The 24,138-nt window shown below is 40.0% G+C and overlaps 3 protein-coding genes, 1 long non-coding RNA gene and 1 pseudogene across 7 annotated transcripts; 3 read left to right on the forward strand and 2 right to left on the reverse strand.

The window, feature by feature from the left end:
- Window positions 1–8,884: 8,884 nt before the first annotated feature.
- On the reverse strand, window positions 8,885–9,864 carry LOC123470559. Of its 2 annotated transcripts, none has more exons than XR_006644283.1 (4): window positions 9,600–9,864; window positions 9,393–9,545; window positions 9,070–9,271; window positions 8,885–8,942 (listed from the first exon to the last, which is right to left on the reverse strand). It is a non-coding gene; the product is annotated as an uncharacterized LOC123470559 (long non-coding RNA). The 2 variants fall into 2 exon arrangements; XR_006644282.1 differs by having other exon boundaries at window positions 8,905–8,965.
- Window positions 9,865–14,377: 4,513 nt separating this feature from the next.
- Window positions 14,378–16,207, forward strand: LOC116917852. 2 transcript variants are annotated; one of them, XM_045170913.1, is made up of 3 exons: window positions 14,378–14,538; window positions 14,624–14,797; window positions 15,222–16,207. In XM_045170913.1, the coding sequence occupies exons 2-3, from the start codon at window positions 14,657–14,659 to the stop codon at window positions 15,996–15,998; spliced, it is 918 nt and encodes a 305-aa protein (XP_045026848.1). In that variant the 5' UTR covers window positions 14,378–14,538; window positions 14,624–14,656; the 3' UTR covers window positions 15,999–16,207. The 2 variants fall into 2 exon arrangements, with proteins under 2 accessions (XP_045026848.1, XP_045026849.1); XM_045170914.1 differs by having other exon boundaries at window positions 14,387–14,501.
- Window positions 16,208–17,048: 841 nt separating this feature from the next.
- On the forward strand, window positions 17,049–17,999 carry LOC123470560 (annotated as a pseudogene).
- A 252-nt stretch (window positions 18,000–18,251) lies between these two features.
- Window positions 18,252–20,482, forward strand: LOC116918734 (armadillo repeat-containing protein 10). Its single transcript, XM_032924473.2, has 8 exons — window positions 18,252–18,776; window positions 18,838–18,993; window positions 19,053–19,165; window positions 19,261–19,505; window positions 19,565–19,791; window positions 19,852–19,893; window positions 19,954–20,114; window positions 20,172–20,482. Exons 1-8 carry the CDS (start codon window positions 18,390–18,392, stop codon window positions 20,299–20,301), a joined length of 1,461 nt encoding a protein of 486 aa, XP_032780364.2. The 5' UTR covers window positions 18,252–18,389; the 3' UTR covers window positions 20,302–20,482.
- Window positions 20,483–21,447: 965 nt separating this feature from the next.
- On the reverse strand, window positions 21,448–24,088 carry LOC116918735 (dr1-associated corepressor). Of its 2 annotated transcripts, XM_045170915.1 has the most exons (5): window positions 23,068–23,255; window positions 22,772–22,844; window positions 22,598–22,691; window positions 22,266–22,541; window positions 21,448–22,158 (listed from the first exon to the last, which is right to left on the reverse strand). In XM_045170915.1, the coding sequence occupies exons 1-5, from the start codon at window positions 23,113–23,115 to the stop codon at window positions 21,798–21,800; spliced, it is 852 nt and encodes a 283-aa protein (XP_045026850.1). In that variant the 5' UTR covers window positions 23,116–23,255; the 3' UTR covers window positions 21,448–21,797. The 2 variants fall into 2 exon arrangements, with proteins under 2 accessions (XP_045026850.1, XP_045026851.1); XM_045170916.1 differs by lacking the exons at window positions 22,772–22,844; window positions 23,068–23,255 and adding an exon at window positions 24,051–24,088 and having other exon boundaries at window positions 22,598–22,744.
- Between the last annotated feature and the right edge of the window lie 50 nt (window positions 24,089–24,138).

A 24,138-nucleotide genomic window follows, 5' to 3' on the forward strand; every position in this document is an offset into this window, starting at 1 on the left:
ATCAAACCGCGGAAAGATGACATGGAATGTGGAACTTTCTGAAGTAGTTTACGACCCTCTGGCTATGAAAAGTAGGGGATTGGAAGGGGTAGTTGCTGGGAACCATTCGGCAACAGGGAGATAGCGAGCTGATGGGCCGTTATTTCAGTAGGCCATGGTATAAAGAAACGAGAGAATTAGAAAATATTTATACTAAACAGCAATCAAAATAAGAATTTCTGCAATTAAAAAAATATTCGAAATTTTATTCGATTTGATACATTTTAGAATTACAACGAATAAGAATAACGAATACGAATAAGGAAAATTTTTATTCGACGAATAACGAATAAATATCCGAATTTTTGCGTTATTTTATTCGAAATTTTATTCGAAAGTTTTATTCGACAGAACACTGAAAAATGCTTTTTTTGTATATATTTCGCTGAGAATAACAATTGCATTTTAAGTTTATTTGCAATTTTTGTCTTCGTTGTTGTATAAATACAAAATGCTATGTTATTTTTTTTTGGTTTCCCTTTATTTAATATTTATATTGTATGTATAACGATTGACGAGAAGCAAAATTGCGCTTTCTGTTTATGAATACTTATAACCAGAGAGTTTCATTATTTCATAAGGGGCTCTTTCACGTCCAATCGATTAAAAATAAGAAAAGCTTCTGTCGATATGTGTTTATGACAATAAACTTGTCAAAAAAATGGTTGTGAAGTCAGCGTAGATATATGCGGAAATTGTAGAGGAAAGGAGGCAAAGGAAATAAGGATTATTTTACATGAATTGCCTTCAGATTTACAGTACCTACCAGAACTCTTTGGAAGCCTGAGAGAACCTTATGCAAATACGCTGTTTTTGTGGTTCTCCCAGTGCTACAATTTTCACCCAAATGGTACTATTTTTTGTACGTACGTTCTCATAAATAGTGAGAACGTCCCTAATTTTTCCAAGAATTATATTTTAATGGGAAGGATGGGTAAAAATTCGATGAAAAAGTCTTTAGAAAGCCGAGAGGACCTTATGCAAATGACGTCACTTTGGCTTTTTTAAAAAACAAAGAGCTAGGGCTACGAAGACGCAAAAGGGCTTAAAAAAAAGAGCTACGTTCTACCTGTAGCCTAATTTTCAGATTTTTTTTTTATTCAACGATTTTAGAGTAGGTTAAAAAACGAAAATATGGAAATCCCTTTTTTGCGGCATCAACCAGAGTTGCCGAATTCTTAGAAACCCTTTGTTTTTTCCTACAGTTTTACCAGAGTAATAGAATAATACATATATTATACATAGTATTCTATTACTCTGGTAAAACTGTATGAAAAACAAAACAAAGGGTATCTAAGAATAAGAACGACACTGCCCTCCCCCCCGTTCTTGAATGATATTAAGAGGGGAACTGGTGTCGTATGCCTACACGACAGAGGCCCCCCTCTTTTATTGCAAGTTGGGCTTGTGTCGCGTTCTTTCCCGACTGTAGGCCCCCCCACCCTGCAAAATCGGGGGGAGAGATGTTGTCGGAGGGCTACTGTCGGGAGGGATGGAGTCGAGGGGAGGCTGGTGTCTGGGTAACCTCGGGGGCCACTGTGGGGGTCCACTGTCGCGTTCCCTTTGCAAGTATGGCCTCGGGATTCGAAGACACACGCCGAATTCGCCTCCATTTACGTCTTTTAGATAATTCATTCTGGCGCACAGGTGGACTTCAGGAGGCGCAAGTGGAGATTCACGGCGCGCAGATGGAGATTCAGGGCGCACAGGTGGAAATTCAGGCGGCACATGTGGAGATTCAGGGCGGACACGGGCAGACTCAGCGCGACCAAGGGGAGATTCAAAAAACAAAAATAAAAGGTAATTCCATTTACATTAAAAATATAATTAAATTCTTACCAATAAAATCCCAAACATTTAGGTGAGCATGGACACAGCGTTTGTTAAACCACCTGTGCCATGGCTCAATGAAATTATTGGTCCTCTGTTCCTTTCCGTAACAGCTAAATTTTTCTGGGGTCACGGTACCCAACCAATAGCACGTCCAATAAGTGTACAGGGAGGCAATCGCCCGTTGTGTCTCGGCAGATTCATGTGATAAACGGCGCCTACGTGAGCGTCTTATGTCCTAAATAATGTAAGTATTATTTATTACAAGTAAATATTATTTAAAAATGAATAATAAAGTTTACCTTCAAATCCCTCATAGATTCTATGAGGCGGCAGTAGAGCAATGCCTATCATTTCCTGAATGATGTAGGCGACGACACCACCGCTCTCGTAGCTAGTGTTGAGCTGTAATTTACCTGTCTTTTTAATGATGGCCTGTCCATAGTGGAACTATCACCCTCTTGGTTCGGCGCGCAAGATAAATTCTGGCACAGAACCCATCAGAGCAAGTTCGAAGTCAGAAATAACTTCTACAATTGTTATTGGTCCATGTGGGAAGCGCGCTTCATACGCCTGGGCAATAAGTCGAATAACGGCATTGTACAGGATGCGCGTTATCCTCGTCATCAAGACAAACGCCAGCAGAAACGCCTGAAACAGGTAAGAAAAATTAGTATTTTTACCGACTAATTAATATATATTGTTACCTTATTGAAGCATCCCACATGGATAGTCAATAACTGGTAAAATAGTCCCGGTACTGTTCTAAACGTGCCATCCAGTTGCATCACGGTCGATTCTCCAAGCTGTCTAAGGAGGACCGGTGATAAAAAAACCAATGCCATGACTGGAACCTCATCATCCTCGTCAGAATGGGCCGTTCCATGGACAAATTTTCCATCGCGTATGGTTTGTCTAGTAGGTCTCAATATTATGTGGCTTCCAAATTATTTATCTATTTTCTTACCCAAATTTAGAATGAGTCTCCATGGACTCCAACATTTCGTGAGTCATCGTAGGTGGAGGAGGCTGGTTAGCTCTCTTTTCACGTTGAATTGTTCTCTCCAGCGCTGGGTTCAGAGCGATTCTTGCTTCGGGATGGACACTTCTAGCTAACTCCAAGATCTTCTTGGGTCCTTGTCTACCAATTCTCGGCGTGCGAGCTATCTCCAAGCATTCCTGAAGTACAGCTGCTCGATGTCGTTCGCGAAATTGAGGCACATGATTGTGCACTCTCGTTTGAGTGTAAATCCCATTTATCACCGAAATTTTGCAACGGCAACCAACAGTTTTTCTTTCATGCACTCTAATATTATTGTTTCTCGCCTAACATAGGAATATTAGGTTTATTAACTCCCTTTGAAAAAAAAAATTATTTTACTATCCTTAACTCTTTTTTGTAGAAGATAAAGCCACACTCCGTTTGTATCTGAAAGAGTTCTTTCAAGTTCCTGGAACGACGGACACACGAACCCTGCGTGTTGTCATTTTCGCTTCCGCCATTTTCCTTCAACTTTTCAACAAAGAGACAAGCAGTCAATTGACTTCACTTTTTGATTTTTGGACCACTTTCGGTAGTATCCTAATATCCCTAACTTTTAGTTAGAAACTTAGGGGAAAAAGGAAGAAATTGGCGTGGGGTACGCGGGTATTACCCCGCCAGATGCGTGGGGAAGCTACGGTAAATGAATATTTTCAAAGTGGATTTACTACCTCAAGACATCATTTGCACCCCCATAAACTAAGTCTAGTTGAATTCGTCTAATTAAGACAAATCTTTCTATGCTAAATAATGAGTTTCTATCTAAAAGTTAGTACTCCTAATAACCTAAAAGTTAGGGATACTAGGATACTGGCCCACTTTCTCACGAGGATGAACCAAAATGACCTTGACTGATCCAAGCCTTGACTTACCTCGCACACACATGTATGAGCAAATAAAAGGGGCCAATGCATCAATATTCTTCCCACGTGAAAAAAGTTAAGTCTAAATCTTTTTCAACTCCTGCCCAGTATCACCAGGTAGAACTCAATTATTTTTGTATTTCATATTTTCATACATTATAATTGTTTCCTATGAAACTTTGATCTAAATTGCAATTTTAGGAGGTGGTGCTTGTATCAATCACGTTAAGAAAAGGAAATGGAGAGTTGATTGAAGATAGAACCTTACGCTGAAAGTCTTCTTGTTAGCAAAAAATAAATCTATGTGTGCATGGTGTACCTATTAAAGAAAAACGGGGTTCCGCTTCTCTGGTGGGCATATATTTTTCCAAATTGTTTAGTCAAGCTGTTTGTTAGGTTCATTCCCCATGAGGTTCCATATGTTTTTTTATTGTTGTGTAACAGGTAGCTATGCACACCCCTTAAATGGGAAATATAGTGGTTTGAACTTTGTTCATTTAATGTTTGTGCCTGATGTTCACAGTGAAAATAACCTAGACATTCCATGGCATTTGTTATCTTGATAGTGTATTTGCATGTGCCGCTTGTGTTCCGGTTCCAGCTTGGCTGTCGTATAGAGAAAAAAATTATACATTGTTAGGCCGGTATCTGTTTCTCATGAACTTACTTCGCGACAATCAAGTATCATTGAGAACAGAGCTTGCTTGATTTTCACTGTCACCAGTTTTACCAGTCAGGCGTCGGTACAATAGCCTAAAGATAGTGTTTCCACTTTGAGAAACGAGAAAGCTTGCGATGTGGTCTGATAAAGCTTGTTCTTTAGCTATCCAGAAAATGAAAAGCTTCAAAAAACTTAAAATAATTCTGAAAACTTGTAGAAAAACTTAACTTTATTTAGAAAACTTGTAAAAAAACGTACATTTTTTTTTACCATTAAAAAACTAAATTTGTTTGTCTCAATTTTTGAGACTGAATGAACGTATATTTCTACGTTAACTGTAAGTTCGCTTAGTTGGATTTCACACAGTACACACACATGAAACGCATGACGAATTGACGATCACCATTCAATGAGAGACGAAGGACAGAAAAACTTAAACATGAAACAAAAATATTTAATCGACGTCAATTTGGTCGACAATTTTAACCGGTATGACCACAGTACGATTTACTGGTATACTGGCTTCTTTGGATCCAATCGCCGCATTTGCTTTAATTTTTAAAGCATGGTTGATGAGATCTTGATGAAAGATCACATCTGAGGCTGATATTTTTTGGTTTTTTAAAAAACCTTTTATCCGCATTAGACTAGAGACGGAGCTACCATGCAACCGAATGCACGGTATTAAAATATTGCAGGACACAACACCAAGTTGTGATTGAACAGACAAGTCCGTTGTCTCATCGATTATTACACCAAGATGATTTCCTTTCACTCTGTCTTTCAATGTTTGGCCAAGATAACTTCCAACTCCTGGATGAATGGAAAAAAAATGGCGATAAGATTAAAGAAAGTTTTGGTAATAGAACAATAATTGTGATAGACAGTTAGAAGGGGAGAACGGGGTCAACTTGGACACGGGTCATATTGGACAAAGACCCTAAGTGCTACATGTTATGGAAAAAAATTTTTTTTTTAAATTTTTGTATAGACTGCAATGTTTAACGTTCTAGAAAAAATATTGATTAAAATCGAATCATTATTGTTCTTGTTATCGCAGAATTTAAAAAATGGCCCTGTTTGATGTAATATTTTTCCCTATTACTGTAAGCATTTTTAAAGTGAAAAACCCTACAAATGAATAAAATAATGATATGTGAAATAGCCAATTCATTTCTTTAATGATTGATAAAAAACTTAAATTTTAATGCCTTTCCAGTGTTAAGTTATTAACGAAATACTAAATAGCACCGGGTTGGGTCATTTTGGACACACAGTTTTGGGGTCATATCGGACAACTTCGATATTGGAGTGGGAGGTGCTTGTGGAGAAGCCATATACGTAAAAATAAGATATCGATTACAAATCGATACTCGATACTCTGTTAAGCCCTCCCATTTTACTCTACCCGCCTACAAATTGTCCATTTCAGCCCCCTATTTCGTAAAAATGACATAACTCTCTATTTTTCATTTCTATTGCAAATATTTCAATATGAATGAATAAAATATTGAATAAGCAGTCTACCTCTCCTTATGAGGAAAACTGGCAGTGTCCAATCTCACACCGTCCCTGTCCAGTTTCGCCCCGCCGTTAAAAAAAAACTAAAAAAAAACGACTTCATTAAAATCCTTATAACTCGTTTATTTTAAGACTTAAAAATTACAAAAAAATTGTGGAGTTACCCAAAAAAGGTGCTGCACCATTAACTAAAAATAAATATTAGAAAAAGAACATAGAAATCTAAATAAAGAGAAAAGAAATTTTTTGTCCAGTTTGACCCCGTTCTCCCCTACCTCTAATTATGCTTCCACACTTTTGCTTACCGAGTTGTACCTTTGCCAATGTTGGGTCTTCTGGAAAAGATTTCTTCAGAAAAGATACAAGAGGATCCACAAAACTAAACGGAAGATTCTGTTCTCCAATGAGAGTGCACAATCGATCTTCGCTCTCTACCACCTTTCTCTCAAGACTTTGACCAGTAAATCCCACCATCAACTTTTTCTGTTTTAAAGATTTGACAGTATCACCAAAAGCAGCCTTGTGTTTAGGTGTTTTGCATTGTCTATCTAGTTGCTGTTTCCAATTCTGCATGTAGGTATTGCAGACAGTGCAATATGCAGTAGGGGAGACCGGACCCACTTGGGACACCGGGCCATGTTGGACAGTGAAATAATAAATAGTATAAATCACTGTAATGCACTGAATTTAATGTATGTTATCCTAATATGTATTATCTTGATGGTCAGTTAGTTTTATAAATGTCCGTGTATTTATTTTGGAGTTATTAACGAAATAAAAAAACACGGAAAACACTGTGTCGTAATTAGATAAGATATAATTATTGTGTGTACACCATGTTGTAGCTGCGTCATTCTCATAAAATAAGTAGTAAAAAATTTTTTTGCGTCCCATAGTTTATCCGCAATTGATTTTATAGTGGAGGGTGGAGGTCTGAGGTCACTCTGGACAATTTTCGTGGGTAATATTGGACAAGAAAGGGGAGGAACTTCGGCGGAGCTTGGGCGGGCCAAATAAAAGCGCCAAATTTAATACGTAAACGCCAGATCCTGAACAAATACCGATTATACCTTATTTATACGATGTATGATTATACCTTTTCCCCAATAAAACTAGTAATGCAGGACGAATAAAACAAAGAGTTTTCAAATTTTCGTGAAAAACCTAGTTTATTTGACTTCTTGAATAAATGTGATACACAAATAAAAATAAACAGAAACGAACTGACAATTTCTTTGTAAGACATTTTGTAACATTTCTATCAAAATGACCTCATTTGTACTACACTGTACTGCACCACCGATGCCGATTTTTCCGATATTTTTCTCAATAGATGGCGTTTGCTGTAATAGGGATTTTAACACAGGTTTGAGGGTAGTTCAGATACGTGTTATACGTTTTCTCGTTTGTCGTGCTGTTGGTCCCTTACTAACGTTTTTGCAAAGCTGAGATAACGGCTGACTGGTTGGTGATGTTTTGCAATTTTTTGTTGTTGTTGGTTGTTAGTTACGCAGGATATAAAATAAAATAAAATTTAGGCTTTTTTCCGTCGTTAGATGGTGTTTTTTTTATGCTTGATTTTCTGTTGCTAGGTGGCGTTTGGCTTGAAAAAATGAAGAAAGCAATTATTTCACTAGGGGCCCTCACTCCGTTCAGGAAGTTCCCGATAGGGTACGGCCTGGTCGCCAATTTCCCATAATATGTCGGAAACCGTTTGCTCTTCCGGCAAAACAGACTCCGTATACATGTCCTATGAGGCGTGCGCTGATCATCAACGCCTTCATCCCGCCTTTCCACTTTTGTCAAAATCGGCCAAAAATGACATCTCTTGAAATTCTCCAAAAATCAGACGGTATAATCGAAATTGAACGCTGATTTCGATTTAGTCATTGGTTTTCTCTTTAGACTAGCCGTTTAAAAAATTAACGAAAACAATTCTGTTAGCGCACCAACTTCATTCATGGTTTTTAAAATGTAAATGAAAAATTATAAGACCAATAGAAAAATAAACTGGATTTCCGTGATTTTCATTCAATTCTGAATCTTAATCATGTATTTGAAGCCAAATTTGAAATTTGGTCAAAAATGAAAAAGTGGGAAATGTATTGCCTTTCCACTTTTGTCAAAATCGGCCAAAAACGACATCTCTTGAAATTCTCCAAAAATCAGACGGTATAATCGAAATTGAACGCTGATTTCGATTTAGTCATTGGTTTTCTCTTTAGACTAGCCGTTTAAAAAATTTACGAAAACAGTTCTGTTAGCGCACCAACTTCATTTATGGTTTTTAAAATGTAAATGAAAAACTATAAGACCAATAGAAAAATAAACCTGATTTCCGTGATTTTCATTCAATTCTGAATCTAAATCATGTATTTTACCACTCACTAATACTCATACTCTTCTTTCTTCTTACCAGGCTTCAGCATCACTCAGAGGATGACCAACATCAATGTTTCTTTTTACTTTCTTTGCAAGACACTTGTTGGTTTCAGACATCAATGCCTCTAATATTCCTGTCCACACAAAGCAGGAAAAGCTTCTTGGCTCAAGGGTCATCTCAAGCAAGTCCAAAGTCATAAACTTCCGAGAGAAGAATTTTTTTACCGTCTAATACTATAAATAATAAAAATTTAGCTAATATTGTCACACGAGTTGTATTTGGACAAGAACAAACGAATACAACAAGTGATGACATCAATTCTAAACAATGGTTTAAATCAAACAAAAGGGATAACCATTACCAAAAGTTGGAGAAGCGTCTGAAGACCTCTTGGGAAACCAGGGAACTCCTCTTACGGAGCCCAGCTCCGGGAACTCACCCGATGGAGACTCATCTAACGCAGATTCGGGGCAGCGTTTTATACCGTCGCGCGAATTACTCCCCTTCCGGACTGCATATCTGCGTATCTTTCTTAGAGCGGACTTCTCCCGATAATTTCTTCACCACGATCGCAGCGTTGTCCAAGGAGCGGATGACTCATCTCTGTGAAGAGATAACCAATCTCCCTTTTCACCCGCGACAATATCAACATGCCATAGAGTTGTATGTTAAAGCAAACTGCAAACTAAAAATACTGTTGATAGGTTTTTTTATGCCTATTTATACAAACCAGCATTGTTTAGTTCAGGATAGAAGGGCAGAAATTCTCAATATTTTCCATTGGAATGTTTTCTCTGGGATTGATGTATTCACGATGCACACTGTGTGTAAAGCTACTGATAGTGACCATACCTGAAGAAACACATTAATAATGAAGGTGTGTGCAAAAGCAGAATCCTTGTGGTTGGCATGAAGATATGGCAAATTTATATCTAGTCAAAGAAAAACCATGGATATAAATTTAAAAATAACAGTAATTAAAATGCAACATGTGATAAACAAAAGATACGCTCAAAAAGTCTAAACTATTCTCAGATAGAATGTGTTGTTTACCGCTGACTAATTATATTGTTGCAATTGCACTGTTTGTTTGTCTCGAGTCACATGTAACTCATTCCATGGTTGGAGATGCAAGATTAATTGTTGAAGGAAAAAATACTGCTAAAACAAAACAAAGTCCTTGAGGCACTCAAGGACTTCACCTAGCTGCCAACAAAGTGAGACATTATGGCATGACTAATTGGATAATGCCTTAAATACCTTTATTAATCAATACGCTCACCAACGGAGCTTTGTTATTGTGCAACGCTCATCGAGGTGCAAACACGCGTACACTTCCAACGTGCGTGTCAAGATCTCGTCAAGTTGTCATTCATTAACTATACAATGCTGATCGAAATCGGCCTAACAATCGATCGATAAATTCAATATGTTGTAGACTCCTCCTCCCTTGAAGGCGTCGTCTATCGAAATCGCTACATGGCAGTACAAGTTGTTTATTTATTTGCTAAATAAACGGACAACTATTAAAAAGTGGATCAAACGGCGTTCCGTAGTTGCCCCTTTTTATGTAGACGACCATGATCGAAACAATGGAGCTCACACGGCCTGTGAAAAAACCTGTCCGTTGCCGGGCGACGCACAAAGCCTCGCCTTGAAAAATAACTTCGCGGCCTGATTTTTCCCTATCTTCATGACCGACGCGCCATCTCTCTGAAAAAAAATCTCCAGAAATGTCGAGTCGCTCTTAGATTGCTCCGCATTCCTTTATTGTTGAGCCGATAATTGATAGGACCCCTTCGTTAATCTCCGCGTTATCTCCTCTACAACACGACGTCAAGTTTTGCGACGCAGCATCTAAAATAAGAAAACGTATAAAGGATACGTACGAGACCCTGAAATCGACTCGAGTTGGCTGACTAAACTGCTCCACACTCCTTCGTCGTTCATCCGATAAAAACGGGGACTCGACCGGGAGCTGCTGCGTTATTTCCTCTACAAATGGAGACCAATCTCAGCGGCACAGCATCTAAAAAAAAAAAACGAACGAAAGATTAGTGCGGACACCCCTGAAATCGCCGCGCCATCAGCGCCATCTCTGGGGTAAAGTCTCAGAAAAAGTGTCGGTCGATCCACCGGTCGTTGTAGAAAGGTAAGGGTGCCTGTATCAGGGGGTTGGGAAATGCGAGTTTTGATAGAATCCCTATCGGGAAATTTAAATTTGGTACCTTCATTTTGTTCAATAATTTTTGAATAGTTTTATATTTGTTTTATAGGATACCAGAATTGTCATTAAAATTAGGTACCTTCATTTTGTGCAACAACGTTTGATTGGTACTGTATTTATTTTATTGGAAATCAGAATTGTTGGTGAGAACCATTATGAAAGAAATTGTATCGTAATTCATAAAGTACCGTTTCAAAAATACAGAAATACGCACTGATTTTTCTTATTACTTGTCGTTTAACAATTTTTCAATTAAGACATTTTTTCACTTAACCCTATCGGGAACTGCGCGAACACCGAGAGCCCTTGAGTACTATATTGTTTCCCGAAGGGATTTAGGGTAAGGCAGTTTGGGTTGGAGGGGATATGTGGAAATGGAAACGAATGAAATTCGCCTGCTAAGCTCAATCGATGGCTTTTGAGTTTTTTCTTAAGGTACATAGAACTTATTGGGGAAAGAATGTTACTAATAAAAAATTACGGATAAAAATTTGTTGAAACTTTTTACACGGGATAGCATTAATTTTTTTCTAAGAAAAGTTTATTTATTAAAGCTATAAAACAAATAAACGGCAGCCACGATTTCAGCCTTGTTCAAATAAAAGGAAAGCAAATGACGAAAAGGAAAATGGACGAAATGGAAAATAAACAGTGATTGGCTCATTGCGTTAATTTTATTTTAATGTCGAGTGTTGAAGACTAGCTTTTAATTTCAGATTTTTAATTGTAATTGTACGAAATGCCCCGCCAAAGAAATGGTTTGGATCAATCGAAGTCTTCAGTTAAACAGAAAGAACTATTAAAGCAAGAAAATGTGATTGATGAGGTAATGCAAAAGAAATTTTGTTGTTGTTCTTTATTACTACTTATTGTCGCGGTTACTTGAGGCCCCATGGACTAGTTGTCACGTCCGGCGCTTCTGTATCGGCTATTGACCGCAACTCTACCCGAGATGTCCGGCAGTCTTGTCAGCAGATATTTCTCCCGGTAGCTGCTGTCTACGTTAGTGCATAAATACTTGTGTGTGTCCCTTGCTGTGCCCCCAGTCTACTTATATCTGTTGTAGTGTTATGTACGTTTACGGTGAATAAACGTGTCTTAATCGCTACTTGAGTCTCAGCGTTATTCCTCGGCGCGACATGGTGGAGATGCAGAACTTGTGGTAAGTCTTTGCGCTGTTTCATTCTATTGTGCTCTAGTTGTGCGGAGGCGGAGGCTGTCAGGGGCTTCCGAGAGTCGTCGACCCAACTGGCCTATGCGCCTTAAACTGTTGGGGTACGAAGCCACAGCACCGGCCGTGTGACAGGCGATTAGGATGCGATAGCGCGGGGACGGCCATAAGAATTTCTGGGGAGGTAGGTGGGACCTAGTGGTGATTAAGGGGGCGTAGAGGCGGACAGTGGTGCGCCGCAAGGCGGTAGATCACCGCCGGTAACGATTGAAAAATCGGGAGTTTAGACGAAGAGTCGTTCGTCGGGAGGCGGTAGGTTACCGTTGTGAGCGATCGGAAGATCGGATTTAGACGAAGAGTCGTTCGTCGGGAGGCGGTAGGTTACCGTTGTGAGCGATCTGAGGATCGGGTTTTAGACGAAGAGTCGTTCGTCGGGAGGCGGTAGGTTACCGTTGTGAGCGATCGGAAGATCAGATTTAGACGAAGAGTCGTTCGTCGGGAGGCGGTAGGTTACCGTTGTGAGCGATCTGAGGATCGGGTTTTAGACGAAGAGTCGTTCGTCGGGAGGCGGTAAGTTACCGTTGTGAGCGATCGGAAGATCGGATTTAGACGAAGAGTCATTCATCGGGAGGCGGTAGGTTACCGTTGTGAGCGATCTGAGGATCGGGTTTTAGACGAAGAGTCGTTCGTCGGGAGGCGGTAGGTTACCGTTGTGGGCGATCTGAGGATCGGGCTATAGACAAATAGTCAGAAGGCAGTAGATGAGTGGGGGTGCTGGTAGAGCCAGGGGAAGACAACGCCCTCGCGACAAGTTTGGGCGATTTGCGCCAAGGGTTGATCAAGCAATTGTAGGTGGTATCGTCGAAACCCTCAACCCGAGTAACCTTGTGCGAAGGAACGGGAGTCGAGTGGACGACTGTGTAGGTGAGCCAGGAGGATTATCCGGGTGGGAAGACCGTACACGGGTAATAACGAGAGAATGCTGGGAGTTATGGGAAGGGAGGAAAAACCCACGTATGACCCATCGCAGCAAGATGCAACGGTAGAAACGTGGTTGGAAAAGATCGAGAGAATGTTGGAGGAATTAATGTAGAGAAGAAAAAGAGCGGCGTGAAAGCAGCCGGAGACAGAGAAGGAGAAGCAGAGGGGAGGACTTGGCCAAGCTGAAGACCCAATTGGTAGAGAAGAGCGACACTGCATGGAAATTCTTCGATGGCGGGAGCGGTTGACTTGCTGAAAGTGGAAAAATCCCCCAACTTATGTTATTTTATGAACTCATGTACTGTTTTTTTTCTCTCTCTCTCTCGGTTGATGTTTGGCAAGGTATTGTCTTTGTAGAGTGTAGAGGGGTCAAATGTTCCCCATGGTATGTTGAGTTTTTGGGATATAGAGTTTTATAGGAAAGTAATAGCGGTCGGGACGACTCGCTATCTAGGGGAGGGAGATGTCGCGGTTACTTGAGGCCCCATGGACTAGTTGTCACGTCCGGCGCTTCTGTATCGGCTATTGACCGCAACTCTACCCGAGATGTCCGGCAGTCTTGTCAGCAGATATTTCTCCCGGTAGCTGCTGTCTACGTTAGTGCATAAATACTTGTGTGTGTCCCTTGCTGTGCCCCCAGTCTACTTATATCTGTTGTAGTGTTATGTACGTTTACGGTGAATAAACGTGTCTTAATCGCTACTTGAGTCTCAGCGTTATTCCTCGGCGCGACATTATTTTAACAACAAATATGTAACCATATGTGTTACACAAAATAGGAAATAATATCGAAAAGGTGTTATACAAAAAAAAACAGATGAAACCCCAAAAATTGGTGAATTCTGACAGGTAAAGTTCAATTAGGAGTAGTAATTGCTATTTGGTGTTCTGCAAAATGACAATTCTATTGTATCATAGGTTACCATCACGTTCAATGCTGAGAGGTGAACCAATAGATCTACTGGTGTCAAATAATCCTGTAAGGTACTTGTGGAATAATCCTGGTGTAATTTTAGTAACGTAAGCTGTACTAACATGTTTTTTTTTGCAGCTCTTTAGGTAGCTCTCACATTGATCATAAAAACAAACATTACCAGATTTGTACAACAAGATAGGGTAGTTGTACCTCTATTGAACACAGAAAAGCCTTTCGACAATGTACAGAATCAAAACAAAACTCCTGTACAGTATCATGCACAAAAAGGTGAACACTGATTTATTTTGAAAAAGCCATCTGTGGGTCGAAAATATTAATAGTTTACCTTTTTAAGGAGAGGTAGGGCGGTTTTGGCGCAAAATCATCATAAGGGGGGTTGGGTAATGTCAGTCCAGACACTTTTTTTTGCCCTAGGTATTAAATGTCTGGAAAAGTGTAGACTGTATCATCGGTAGACTCCACTACCCCCCGGCTATGTAGAACTATTTTTGCAATACAAAATAGAGTCTTTCCATTACTCGTTATTGTCATTATCGGATCGGGTAATCGGGTAGCATATGGAAACACAAAATTATTTTTATCACTATGCTAACTGTTAGTTATCAAATTGTTAGTGGCTTGTTGGATACTTTTCCGTCAGCGACGCGGGAGATCCTTATTACTCCGGGATTTACTTTACTAATAGAGCTTAATTCTCGTGATCATCACTCCTGTCTTTGTTGAATATGGTTGAATATAACAAGGCAACAAACTGGGAAGAGCGGCAACGCTGCACAGGGAGAGAAGGGGTAATCCAGAATTTTCTTGTACGTAGACAAGACGGTGTGGCGTATGGTACTCTTGAGAGTAATACACAGATTCCTTTTGCTACAGTTTACTCAAAGTGTGTTAGTTGAACACCAACAGGTTATGGGCCCAGCTATACGCGTAGCTATATTTTTTTTCTTTCGTTCGTGTTTTTTTTATAGTTCGGGAAAAGTGAATTGAACTGATCTTCGGCGATGGAAAAGGATGGACGCCGCCATGTTGGATGGTGCCTTGATGGCAGAAACTACGAATCATGGAAGTTCGGGATGAAATTGGCACTACAAAGTGATGAGCTCTGGGGAATTGTTGACGGGACTGAACAAAAACCTGATGTGGTAAGAAACAGTTATTATTCTTTGTTGTGTTTCTTGCTAGTTATGTGTTGATGGAAATTGGTGGCCAGCAAGGCCATGAGGCTATGTTGTCAGTATTTTTTTCTTTCCTTTGCTATGGTCTGAGTGAACATCTACAAGACAGTTTAGTGTTTTTCCATATCGTGATGATATGAGAGGGATTCCACATTATGACAATGTGAGAGGGATTCGGCATTGAGAGAATGTGAAGAACCGAGTAGAAAGCTGGTGCTTTTCCACATTGTGACAATGTGAGAGGGATTCCACATTATGACAATGTGAGAGGGATTCGGCATTGAGAGAATGTGAAGAACCGAGTAGAAAGCTGGTGCTTTTCCACATTGTGACAATGTGAGAGGGATTCCGCATTATGACCAGCCTTCTTTTTTTTCTTTCCTCACTTCAGAGACGCAATGATGCCCAAGCCATTGTGAATGCAGCTGATATCACCAATTGGGAGAAGAAAAACACCAGGGCAATGCAGAACATATTCGGAGCCATTAAAGAAGAACAATCACGAATCCTGATGACCTGCAACTCAGCCAGAGAGATGTGGATCAAACTAGAATCTGAGTATGAAGAAGCTGCCGCTGATAGCATACCATTATTGTGGACCAAGTTTTATGGGTGCACCTTTAGGCAAGGCCAGAGTGTCTCAAGTTTTTTGACAGAACTAGAGCAAATTGCATTTCGTCTGAAGAGCCTCAACATAGCCATTGATGACGAACAAATAATGGCAAAAGTCCTCATGTCACTACCTGCAGAATTCCGTGTCTTTGGCTTTGCTTGGGAAAGTACACCCGTCGCTGAGAAGACTCTAAAAAGGCTCACGACCCGTCTCATTACACTCGACAAGAGCATGAGAAATGATGAAGAAAAACGATCAACTCCTGATGCAGCATTTCTCAGTAAGAATAAAAACGGCGCTGAACCACATGATGAAGAATCAAGAGAACGTGCTCTACCTGCCCAGTTCGATCGTGGAAAACGAGGCCATCCTTCTCATCAACAGTCTGGCGCAACGAAGGAATGCTGGGAGTGCAAATCGACGACGCATGTCAGAGCTCAATGTCGTAAATACAAACGCCGGCGTGAAAAAGAGGAAGACGAAGCAGACAGGATTGTCGAACATAAGGATTTCCGACACAAGGATCGGTATCTTTTCCAGCATACTTTGTATTGATGTCATTGTATTGTCTTCATGTCCTGTGTTTCCTCAGTTTGAGGGGAGGTGTTGAATATGGTTGAATATAACAAGGCAACAAACTGGGAAGAGCGGCAACGCTGCACAGGGAGAGAAGGGGTAATCCAGAATTTTCTTGTACGTAGACAAGACGGTGTGGCGTATGGTACTCTTGAGAGTAATACACAGATTCCTTTTGCTACAGTTTACTCAAAGTGTGTTAGTTGAACACCAACAGTCTTTTCATCACCGTTCATAATGGCGTGCACTATAGGGGCAGCATCTCTCCATCGCGGCAATAGGCTGGCGTGGATATTTAGCATTCCTCTAAAATAATGATTCGTTTTGTTGGAATTACAATAGAATTTAGGAACTTATTAACTTGTTACCTACTGCCGGAAAGTATTAATGATTCGTTTGGGAATGAGATGTCCAAAAGAAGCTATGACACCTAGCTCTCAGAAGTCGGTTGTTGATTGTTCTTTAGGAAGTGGCCATATTGAGATTGGAAGGTTATGCTGCATTGCATGTTTTGCTACCAGACAAGCATGAGGCTTTGGGGGCTGGAACCACCACAGATAATTCACTCACCATGCGTCTTTCCTGCCTAAAATTATTGAACATTTGTTTACTATTATATCTAAGTAAGATTACATAACATGACTGAATCACTGCAGCCATGTACCGGTATTTATTAACATGGCTTTACGTAGAAACAAGACGGGTTAAAATTTCGCGCAAAGCCTTATGAGCCTACATGATGATTCTCAGTACACGACAATTTCAACAAGTCGATTTTGTTTTGCCGATGTATGATATTGTCACCCGCCAACAAGTATCAACTAATGGATTTGTCCGCTCGAAAATTCCGTCTCGTCGCAGGGGTGCCGATGGAACTTTATCTACTAAAGCAGAAGCGTTTGAGTCTTCCTCTGCAGCCAAGCGAGGTTCCCCTTCGCGTTATTGTCGTTCCAAGGACGAAACAATCATTCAAAAAGCCAAAATCGTCGCCATGAAGACCTTTGAACTTTTGGAAAGGCTAACAAAGTCATGGCGAAAGCTGAATTCAACAAGGCTAATTGTGAACGGCTTCTTATCAACGACGTTTGTCCATCCATGTTTACCATGACGGACACAGACAATGAGGAAGCTGAAACGGAACTCGATGGAAATTCACACGAGGTCGCGGAGGAGAAAGAACAACTCATCCGGCGGTTCTTCACTATTACGCCCTAACAAAGAAGTAGAAGAAATTGTAATAACAGCAGCGACTGTTACAATTGGTGGGGACACGCCATCTGAATCGAACGTCCATGGAAAAGTCGTTGAGGCGTGGTCTGGAAACAAAATTCTTTCCCCTAGCGACACTAAGTCAGAGATTTACGTCGTGAGACCTGACAACAGTTTTGTTTCACACTCGAACCCCAACTATCTTGAAATCCATTTTCCTGATTTACTAGCTTTCGGCAGAGGTGGAACAGGCGAAACAAGACGGATTAAAATTTCTCGTAAAGCCTTACTAGCCTACATGCTCAATCTCAGCACACGGCAATTTCAAGAGGTCGATTTCGTTTTGCCCATGTATGATATGATCACCCGCCAACAAGTGTCAACAATTAGTTTTGTACACTCGAAAATTCCGTCTCGTCGCAGGGGTGCCGATGGAACTTTATCTACTAAAGCAGAAGCTTTCGGCCAAGTATCGCTGGAAGATATAAAGAAATTCTGCACGCACAAAATAAACTGCGCAAAAAGTAAACCAGATGTGAGTTTTCCTATAGAATTGTGAGCTGTGTAAACTCCGCCTCGATTTTCAGCTGCAGCGGCCATGGAATTTTGGTTGTGTTTCGTTGCGACAGTGATATCGTTGAAAAATTCGGCTGCCACTCCATCAAGACTCACTGGAGGACAAGGTAAAACTCCACCTTTACTGGCTGATGGAGGCTAATGCTCTGTTAAAAAATCGCGGTGTGTTGGGCATACCTAGCGGAAACTTGCGTATTGTCGAAAAGCAGATCCGTTTGACTCTACATTCCCACCGTCTGATTTGGCTTCACGAACGCTTCACATTATAGTTACACATAACCGAAAAAGCCCTTCGGGAACCTCTCCAAGGAGCCGCGGCGCATTGGTACTAGTATATTGTTGTGACGGCTGCGAGCCTGATACGAAATTGAGATGAAAAAGTTAAAGGAACGCTTGACAGATGGCAGGTTTAGCCGGCGGAATATTTATTATTAGTTGTGTCATGGTTGTGTTATTGATTCCCAACTTTCTGTCGTCTGTTTGATGCCCTTACCGCTCAGTCGTTATTTATCTCGTTATTTGTTAACAATTGCCATTTCCTTTGACATTCCGCATTCGAACCTGTTAACTTTTTTATAGTTTGATATGTCCTTAGTGAACTTAAATTTAAACTTAAATACAGATCGCGCAATTAACAAAATCGCTTTCTGCTCGGCAGTAGTGGCTGGATTTGCATATGTAGGATATTCCGTGTGCAGAACAGCCTTCTCAAGAAGACGAAGAGGCAGAGGAAATGACGATTCGCCACATCGCAGCGTTTTCCTTCGACGGTTGTCACAAACCACGCAAACAGATGGATTATTGGGAGATTTTTTCACAGATGGACCACCAAAAATTGTTCTGAGGCCAAAATCTGTTCAGGAACGTATACGAGACTTGAACATGCAAGCCAGACAGTTTGCTAGTGCTGTAACAGCCATCCAAACCAATGCCAACTACAAGATGAATGGTGTCAGCGGAAGAAGTTTACAGGTGTGAAACATAAATATTTTTGTTGGTAAACTGTTTCATTATTCTAGCCTATTTAATTCAGGTTACACCATGGGGTTCCCCCCGACTTCTCAGCCCAGTTGATGTTCATCACATTCCTGAATATATAGAGGCTGACAGAGATCAGCATTATTCTCCTGGTCACTCACCAAACAGGTATCGCTGGAGTAGAACTGGATCTTTGAAATCCTCAAATAAGGTAGGTCTCGAGTTGACATAGTTTCCTATAAAGAATTTTATAATACCTAGTCTGTAAAGGTGATATTGGATGTGGGTGAAAATACAAAGTTGAAAGAATGTGAGCAGCTTTGGGATGCCGAAAAAGACAGTATCACCCAAAAACTTCCTGATCTGTTAAGTGACAGCCATAGGTATGTTAGTGTGTCCAAGTCTAGTTCTGTTACAATTAGAATTAGAGTATTTCATTGTTGAAAGAAATCATAATCATTTTAATTCCTTTTTCCAGAGAAATAAGTCTTCAGGAAGCTCAGTACTTAGCTGCTGTGCTGGCTTCAAATGAGACTCCCTTGATTTTGGGTACATTAACAATTGTTGCAAATTTGGCTGTGTTCAGCGTCAACCAGGACAAATTTAGGGAAGCAGGTCTCATTGCAGTTCTACCGAAACTGGTGTTGCATTCAAATCGACAAATAAAGCAGAAAACTTGCTTGGTAGTTACCAATATGGCAATGAACGAGAAAAACAATAATGGTAACGGAGACAAACTTTCCTATGTTCGATAAACAAGAGTTAACTGATAAATTTTGCAGAAATGCGATCGGTCACGATTAGTTTGGTGTCTCTGTTTCGTACCGCAAGTTTAGCTGATCCAGCCTTGATTACATCGGCACTATTGGCTTTAGTAAATATTTCTGTCATGTCCTCATGGCAGAAAGAAATCAAAACTTCACTTCACAAGTGCTATAGCTTACTGGATGAAGGTCATTGGAATAGTGACGGTTTTTCCTTCCAGTCCCTCCGCTTATTAATCAATCTCGTAAATTGACAGTAGAGACATAACTTTGTTATGTAGTATTTGACAATATTTTACTTTCAGAGTTGCAACGAAGAAATGGTTCCGAGCCTTTTGGCTGCTCAGGTACAGAATTTCCTTTCTTGTATTTCATGTAGGCATTTCATTTGCATAATCAATTTACAGGCACCTTCTAAGTTGATCTATATGGTCGACATTTCCATGCCCGAGGAAGTGGTTTTACGTGTTCTTACCCTCCTTGCTAATTTAGCAAGTGTTACCAAACGATTGAATATTGACCCACTCCATTTACCAGCCGAAAATAAAGCCGCCGCTCCGGACACGATGTCAGTGTCTTTTTACGTTTTGCATTTTACAAAGTTTAACAGTTTAATGATTATTAGGTATGCTGCCGTTTTTGGCCTGTCTATGGTGGAGAGGTTAAAGAAAAAAGTTCGAAGCTTGTCCGAACGTCATGCAAATTCAGATGTGTGCCTGCAGGCGCGTAGATTGTTGGACGCGTTGTCTGATTGAAGATCAATACCAGCCGCCCCCCCCCCTCCCCCTCCCTCACTGCAAGAAAAAGAAAGATAAAATTCTAGAAAAAGCACTGATTGTACAATATTTTTCGCTGCTAGGTCTAGTCACGCTTCTTGCACCTTTGCAAATTTGTCGCCGAAGTTTGTTTCAAAACAAATAAACAGGCTTATGTGAATTGTCTTTAGAATTTCTTGAACTAAAACAGTATTGTGTTTTGTGCTGCGAAAAAATTTGATTACGAAAACACTGTTGCACGTTTTAGTAATCCAGCAGAAAGGCTTCTATTTGTCATTTCCCATTTGTAAGCGCTACCTCGCCCACAATTGCTATTTTCTCTTCTGCAGTTGATAAACTATATAGGAAAGCATTTCACTGGAATTGACATACGAAGGCTTTACAGAGACACTTCAAGAGGTTTCGTCAGAACATCTTATCTAGAGTTCTTCTGACAAAATTTTAACCGAAAAAAGCTACACGTAAAAACGGAAGCCTTCCTGGTGTCAAAGCAAAGCAGTTGGTTTAACCAGAAATTTCGTATCAACTTGTTTTTGTGAACAATTGTTGGTGGCCAATGAATGACGGAAACCTGAAAAAATTTTATAGAAAATTTTCTTAAATGTTTGTTGTTGCAAAACCAGCTGTTTTTCAAAGACAAAACACATCAAAAATAATTTTTAGTAATGGTAAACCACAACACTTAAAAATAATAAAATTATGTCGTTTCCGGTGGAGACCCTATTGAGAAATTACTAAGGAATAAGCAATCGTAATCCTTATTTCTTGATCAGGGTAAATTATGAATAGACATTCAGTCAACGCTTCTCCTTCTCAAAGCCCTGAAAGTTTGGTAGTTTCTTTTTTTATTATTTTTGTTTGCAATAGGAAAACGTGACTTCACGATCTCGGGTTAACCACTGTGATTTTCCTCAATACTCAGTACAATTGAAAAAAAAATGGTATTTGGCTTCCTATTTTTTCTCCTAAAAATAACAATTTCAATCGAATAACTATAATCCCGCAATTCCCTCCTTTAAAAAATAAAAAAAACAAGAACAATCCCCCACAAAAAAAAACACATGCATAAGTATTTGGGAAAAAATGGTTAAATGGAAAAAACGGACTGACAAAATAAAATAAAAATGGTGGTTTCACACCTGAAGGACGTAACACATTTGGTCAACATCATCCCATGGGCGCATTTATTTCACAGCACTGAATAAAGGATTAAGTCTTGGAAATTTCGAAAAATACTTCCCCTCAAAGAAAAAAAAAAACGAAAATTAAAAAAGAACAAACAAAAAAACTATTTCAATTGTGCAGCATGTGGGGAGATGATGGTTTGAGGGGAAGGCGTGGATCCGTGATGCTTGGAAAGAGAAGATTCTGTGGTTACCGAAGGTTATAATATCAGACGATGGGGACAAATCGATTGGGGAAGATGGGGAGGGGAGAGAGAGAACAGACAAAAGTGGGAGACATTTCGTACTTGATTATGTATCGTAGTCATCGTCGTCGTTATTGGCATGATGCGCGGTAGCGGGTGCGACTTCTTTTTCTTGGCCATTGCCGATTTTATCGCTCTCTCTTGGAGCCGTTTCAGGAGGTAAGTTAATTTGAATTTGATAAGACGAGTTATTTTGACCGCCAATTTCCTGGTAGAAGTTGGGCTGGACGGCATTGAACTGAAATGCTGCTTGATGGGCAGTGGCTAACGCTATATCTCTCCCATTCTTGGACGACGACGGCCCTTTAGGCAATGACTCCGTGTCGCTACTGTTTTCGTCATCGTCGTCATCTTCCGAGTCGCCTGAATCGGTCTCTTCACTGTCTGACTTTCTACCAGCCCATTTCCTGACAAAAGAAGAAAGCATAAGTGTCTAATGACATACTCAAATAAATTAAAATCAAATTTTGTTGAATCAAATTTAATACTGATGTGCATAAATAAAAAAAAATACCTTTGGTTGTTTGGCGCAGTAGATCCGGGAGCGGCTGGGTTTTTTCTTGGACGACCTCTGGGCCTCCCAGTTCCGGTTCCTTTACTCTTGTTAGTGGATGAAGATGACCCCGCTTCGCTAAGAGATCGGAAAACTAATGGTTGCGCCTGTTGAGCAGTGGGTGTCGAGGGCACGCTAGTTATCCCATTATCTTCACCTTCTGTCTGGACATCAGGAATTGTAAGGACCAGATCTTTCAAGAAGTCAAAACGACTTTCAGCAAGAATGCATTGCTTCCTAAAAAGAGATGTGTTACTTGAATTGAGTGAACTGGTTGGAGACCTTGATCTTACAGATGAGCAGGACTGAGTGTTTTAGCATTCCTGGCTGATGTGATCTGTACAGCTTTGGTGAGGAGAGACTCTACAAAAAGCTCCAATGCTCGAGGTAAATAAAATGCAGTCAAGGAAACTATAAATTGAATTTGACAGTAAACAAAACTTATGGATAAAAATTTAAAAGGATATAGATGATGACAGGAACAGGTGCAGCCACTTTTCCAACTTCTTCATCTGTTTGCATTATCTTCTTTATCCGGGCCTACAAAAGAGAAAGAAATAAGTGGTTCTTCAGTTTGATCTTATGTTCCCCCCATAAACAAGGATTTAAAATTTTAAGTTTTCATTTTAGATTGGTTAGGCCAAAAAACACTGAAATCCCCCGAGATAAACAATCAAAATAACAAACAAATCGTCATGTACGCTTCATTGGAAGACAGCGGTTGCGTCTACTGCAAGAAGAGAGATCACAAAATAAAACTCACGGGCGGAAATCGGGCGTTATATTTTTTCTTTTTGCTGGGCATGTTCATCAACAATAGTGGTTGACAGTTAGTACCCAGAAATGATTGGATTACAATCGAAACGCAGGAAAAATTTTATATAAGAAAAAGCAGGCCACTCGACTGCTTAAAGCAGCCAGCTTCCACATCGATGTTGATTAATGTTCCTATGTTAGTGGTTGCCTATGAGCTTAAATGCAAACCATGTTAAAACATGGAAATGGAAGTTGGAATGCGTAAATTCGAAAACCTGCGACCTCCTACCTCCAGACTCCAGTCCAGTCCAGTGCTTCTGCTGGTTGCGGTTGCTACAATTTACCAAATTTTTTTTTCTGTTTCGTGTAGCACATTTGACAAACGAGGAAAAAAAATTCTTATCGGATTACGGAGAAGATACCCCATCAAAATAGAACCTAAAGTTTTAAAAAATGTAGCAAACTGAAGGGAATGAGTTTTCTATTTACCACTTAGTTAAATGACGTTAGGATGCCTAGCATAAAAAACAAACATAAAATCAAATAGAATAAATTTCCTAGAAATGCGGCACCGGTTTTCAGTTATTAGGAACCACGTCATATGTTGAACATTTTAGGAATTAATTTTTAAATCTAAATTCAAGATTTTGGTACTCAAAGAATAAATGAATTTACATTACTAAAAATATTTTTTCACAACTTTCCTTTAGTGCTATTCTGCTATATAAAAACGAAGAGCCAACCTTTCTGATGATAATATCGCTATTCTACCTGCGAAATTTAAGTACCTAACAGCATTTTCGATTAGCAGGGAGCGTTAAGCTCCGCATCTTGCTCCATCTATCTCCACTGTTTTTGCTTTTCTTCCTTAAGCAGTGTCATGACTACCATAAATGCAAATTTCCCATGGAATAGCTCCAATCTCTGAAACTACCGCGCAAAACCGGTTCTAGTGAATGGCTTCCCCCGTCTAGTATATCTTTGTTTTACCCTACCGTTTCCACAAATGTCATTTCTGCGTTTTACCTCCAGTGCTTCGTTTCTTTTGTTGTAAACTGTGAAACTTTGGCTGCCTATC

Source organism: Daphnia magna, linkage group LG3 (genome assembly GCF_020631705.1).
Source record: "Daphnia magna isolate NIES linkage group LG3, ASM2063170v1.1, whole genome shotgun sequence".
In the NCBI taxonomy this organism is placed as follows: domain Eukaryota; kingdom Metazoa; phylum Arthropoda; class Branchiopoda; order Diplostraca; family Daphniidae; genus Daphnia; species Daphnia magna.